The sequence below is a fragment of the Euphorbia lathyris genome, chromosome 5 (assembly GCF_963576675.1).
Source record: "Euphorbia lathyris chromosome 5, ddEupLath1.1, whole genome shotgun sequence".
Lineage (NCBI taxonomy): Eukaryota > Viridiplantae > Streptophyta > Magnoliopsida > Malpighiales > Euphorbiaceae > Euphorbia > Euphorbia lathyris.
This window is the reverse complement of record NC_088914.1, coordinates 43,360,287-43,365,380: the sequence shown is the minus strand read 5'-3', so window position 1 is coordinate 43,365,380 and position 5,094 is coordinate 43,360,287. Positions and strand designations below refer to the sequence as shown.

The window sequence follows — 5,094 nt, the reverse complement described above, 5'->3', positions numbered from 1 at the left end:
ATGGGTAGTCTTGAATCAAACTCAAACGTAAATAGTAATAGAAGGCAATTTAAACCCCTTGACCCGGAAGAATTCCGAGAAGAAGCTCATAGAATGGTTGATTTCATTGCAGATTATTACAAGAATATTGAATCATACCCGGTTCTCCCTCGAGTTGAGCCTGGGTATCTCCATTCTGAGCTTCCTAAAATTCCACCAAATCATCCAGAATCATTTGATAATATCCTGAAAGACATTGAAAAACATATTATCCCTGGCCTTACCCATTGGGTGAGTCCTAACTTCTTTGGCTTCTTTCCCGCTACTGTAAGTAGTGCTGCTTTTCTTGGTGAAATGCTTTGTACTTGTTTCAATTCTGTTGGGTTTAATTGGCTTGCTTCGCCTGCTTCTACTGAGCTTGAGATGGTTGTTATGGATTGGCTTGCTCATATGTTTAACCTACCCACAACCTTCATGTTTTCAGGTTTGATTATTATTTCTTTACTACTGGTTACATGGTGTGAAAAGTGATTAATTGATTTACATTTACAATTTCAGGTTCAGGTGGAGGAGTGATTCAAAACACAAGTAGCGAAGCAATTCTTGTAACACTGATTGCAGCAAGAGACCGAGTTCTTTCAAAAATTGGTTCACATAATCTCTCAAATCTTGTTGTTTACGGTTCAGATCAGACCCATTCTACTTTCTTTAAAGCATCCAAACTAGCTGGTATTAGTCCCCATAATGTTAGATTATTACCAACTTCACTTCCTAATTCCTTTTCTCTTTCTCCTTCCACTCTCCAAGCTGCTGTCAAAGCTGATTTAGAATCAGGTATGGTCCCACTTTACATTTGTGCTACACTCGGTACTACTTCTACCACAGCCATTGATCCTATCAGCTCTCTTGCTGACGTGGCTAATCACTACCACATCTGGATGCATGTCGATGCTGCTTACGCTGGGAGTGCATGCATATGTCCCGAGTTCAGACATTACCTCAACGGGATCGAACGAGTTGACTCTCTCAGTGTTAGCCCTCATAAGTGGCTACTCACTTACCTCGACTGCTGCTGCCTCTGGGTCAAATCCCCCACTTTGTTACTCCAAGCATTGAGCACAAACCCTGAGTACTTAAAAAACAAGCAAAGCGAGTTCGACTCGGTTGTCGATTACAAGGACTGGCAAGTGGGTACGGGTCGGAGATTCAAGTCTCTCCGCTTATGGATGATACTGCGGAGTTATGGCTTAGCAAACCTTCAGAGCCACATTCGGTCGGATATCGAGCTAGCCAACATATTTGAAGGCTTTGTCAGATCCGACCGGAGATTCCAAATGGTGGTGCCCAGAAGATTCGCACTCGTGTGTTTTCAATTGAAAGGGAACAAGCCGGGTCAGAAAGAGATGCTAAACCGGAAATTGCTCGAGTGGGTAAACTCCACGGGTCGGCTTTACATGACTCATACCAAAGTCGGAGGAGAATACGTGCTCAGATTTGCTGTAGGGGCAACTCTTACAGAGGAACGCCACGTCGTTGCCGCGTGGAATTTGATAATAGAAGCAGCTGATGCACTGCTCAAGTCTGCATGATACTACTATTTATTTTGCTTTTATTGCTCAAAATAGTCAATATGGAGCATTAAATTATTTGATTTGACTTTTCTTTTCTCATTGTTACTCATATCTATACTATGCGCGCGCTCTATATTTATATATATATATATATATATATATATATATATATATGGTAAATTACACCAATAGTATCTGAACTTTACCTATTTCACACTTTGATACCTAGATTACATTTTGTCCCAAAAATATACCCGAAGTAACAATGACCGGATAATTTAGTAAATTTTACCGGTAAATGACCGGTCAATGCAAGTTTGTCTGAGTAAATTACATCAATGGTACCTGAACTTTTCCTAATTCACACTTTGGTACCTGGATTTTTTTTGTCCTAAAAATATAACTCAAGTGAAGGTGACCGGATAATTTAGTACATCTGATCGGTTAGTGACCAATCAACGAGAGTTTGACCATTTTGAATTAAAAAATAGGACCTATAATACATCCAATTAACATTAAATTATAATACTACCCTTTAATATATATGTAGAGCTAAAGGGTAATATTGTATATGTTAATTGAGTATATGATGGGTCTAAATTTCTAATTTAAAATGGTCAAACTCACATTGACTGGCCAAATATACTAAATTATCGATTCATCTTTACTTGAACTGTATTTTTTGGACAAAATGAAATTTAGGTACCAAAATGTGAATTAAGGTAAAGTTTAGGTACCATCAGTGTAATTTACTCATCAAACCCGCATTGACCGGTTATTGACCGGTAAAATGTACTAAATTGTCCGATCGTCGTTAGTTCAGGTATATTTTCGGGACAAAATGTAATCTAGGTACCAAAGTGTGAATTAGGGTAAAGTTCAGGTACTATTGGTATTATTTACTATATATATATATATATATATATATATATATATATATAATAGCGGAAGCAGTTAGGAATGGGGGAAAATATAATATTTTAGAGATCTTTTTATTAGTTATCAACGTAGTAAAAAATTAAAATTAAAAAAATTTAATTAATTAAAAATAATAGATTTATATTTATAATATATTAACTAATTATTAGTCCATTAATTAAAATAATAAAAGAGAGTAAGAGTTACAGGAAGACAAAAAACACAAAGCAAAAGAAATCCAAAAATCACAAATAAACTTCTATATAAAGCATGATAGATAATATTCCACCATTACATTCATTGGCCATGATAGATAGTATTATATTTCTGAAGGTAATTATTCGATTTTTTTTATATGTTGTAGTTATTTTGTTCTCTATTGTGTTGTTGTTTTATTTTTATTAAACAATATTATATTCCTGAAGATAATTATTCATTTTTTTTCATATGTTGTAGTTATTTTATTTTCAATTGTGTTGTTTTATTTTTATTAAACAATAGTTGTTATAGTTTCATCTTTCAGATCTATTTCTGTCATTACCCAGGTTCTATATCTCTCACTACATTATCCATTTTTCTTTTTTATTTGTCTTTTTTTTTTCAAACTGATATCTCCAATTGAAGAAATCCGATAGAAATAGAAGATGCATAGATAACTAAAATCGGAAAACACAAAGGTGTCAAAAATTACAAGAAATTATTATGTTTCTCAAGGTAATTATTCGATTTTTTTTCATATATTGTAGTTATTTTTATTCACAATTGTGACATTATTTTATTTTTATTAAACAATGGTTGTTATAGTTTCATCTTTTAGAGATGAAATTCCATTGTCTTTACCCAGTTCCATACCTCTCGCTACCTAATCCATGTTTTCTTTTTTTATTTGTATTTTTTTTTTCTCAAAAGGACTAAAATAAAGATTTTGTATATTTGCATTCTTTTTTAGTATATGTTGCTAGGTGTTATCGTTTTGATTTTTAACTCTTACTAAAATTTAGATTTTCGGCTTTATGAACTCAATTGTTAGCTTTAATTGAAGTTAGATTAATTTTTCTAATTCGAAACCTGTTGAAATCCACTAATTTTTTTTAGTTTGAGTTTTTCTAACTGATATGGATTGTATTTATTTTTATTTTTATGCATTTTGGTACAAATAGATATAAAGTTTTACATAATAGTTGTTCATTGAAGTTGGAGACATATTGAAGAAAATATTAAAGAGGCATTAAAATATTATACTTACAATGAAGTTTATTTCAATTATAAATTATGTTATATTATATTATTATTATCAAGAAGTTATTTTTTTTCCAGTTCTTTAGATAAAGAGATTTTAAGCGTCTAATACATTGGACGTGAGTATAGTTAAATCAGAATTGACGTGATGAAACTGATATTTTGGCTAGGAAATTGAGTTTTTAGGTGTGAATTTGAGTAGAGAAATGAATCGGATTTGTGTTTGGTCAGAAAGAGAGCAAATTATACCGAATCAGGGACCTAGAGGGACAATTTTAGTGGCTAAAATCGGACAAAGGGGGCTGCTGAAAGTTGGTGTTCAAATTGATGAACAAAAGCTTAAAATTGTAGAGATTGTAGCTAAAATTGATGATAAGAATGAAAGATTAATGATTGGAATTGGATTGGAAGCTTGAGAATTGTATTTAGTGATGAATTTGGACCGAAAAGGGACTGAATTGGCTAGAAAGATATGAATAGGATGAATATATTTGAGAGAGAAATATTGATATGTGTTGTGTATTTGTTGTATTTGATTTGTTGATTGATTATTTGTTGCTGTTGATTGGTTTGGGGGGGGGGGGGGGGTTGAATGAAGATGGAGAAGGTTATTTATAGGTGAGATTTGTGCCCACTAAGCACACACTTACCCACTACTCATGTCATGATTCCACCTTGATCAAAATGTAGTTGTGCTTCTTTGATTATAAGTCTCAACTTGGTTTGTGTAGCTTTCACCCGAAATTGTATTGTGTTTCTACAGCTGACTTCGAAAAATTCATGCTCTCTGTGTGTTCGTCATGTGATGATGCTAAGGATGGATCCAGAAAGTTGGGGACGTCTATTTTTTGGATCGGAGCTCACTTCTGATGATCTTGAACGTTTAGCCTCCCGAATAATTTAATCAAAAGTGGCCAGTGAGCTATTTCGGATTTTCCTGCACACTTAAGTTAGTTTAATGGCATTTTGCCACTTTGTCACCCACTAACCCATGTTTTCATCTTTTTTTGACTATTTCTTTTTTTGATTTTATATTTTTTTATTTCTTTTCTTTTATATTCTTTTATTTTTATTTTGTTTTTCTTTATTCTTACACCAAAAAATAATAAAAATGACAAACTATAGGTTATAATTATAACCTATGGTTTGAATGTGAATAAATGTAAAAATTATGAATTATGGGTTATCATTATAACCTATGGTAAAAATGTAAATAAATGTAAAAATTATATTTACCTCTAACAATTACCTCCTTCTCTTTTATGTAATGGAATTACGTAATAAGAGAAAGTTTTTATTTACCCCTAACTTTTCTAATTCTAACTCATGTCCTATAAAATTTAATTGTATAAATCTTATGAAATTAAAGGCCTAACAAAGACAATGG

At 32.6% G+C, this 5,094-nt stretch overlaps 1 protein-coding gene across 1 annotated transcript; it reads left to right on the top strand.

Moving 5' to 3' along the window:
* On the top strand, positions 1-1,672 carry LOC136230444 (tryptophan decarboxylase TDC1-like). The gene is made up of 2 exons (XM_066019505.1): positions 1-463; positions 538-1,672. The coding sequence occupies exons 1-2, from the start codon at positions 1-3 to the stop codon at positions 1,566-1,568; spliced, it is 1,494 nt and encodes a 497-aa protein (XP_065875577.1). The 3' UTR covers positions 1,569-1,672.
* Positions 1,673-5,094: the final 3,422 nt, after the last annotated feature.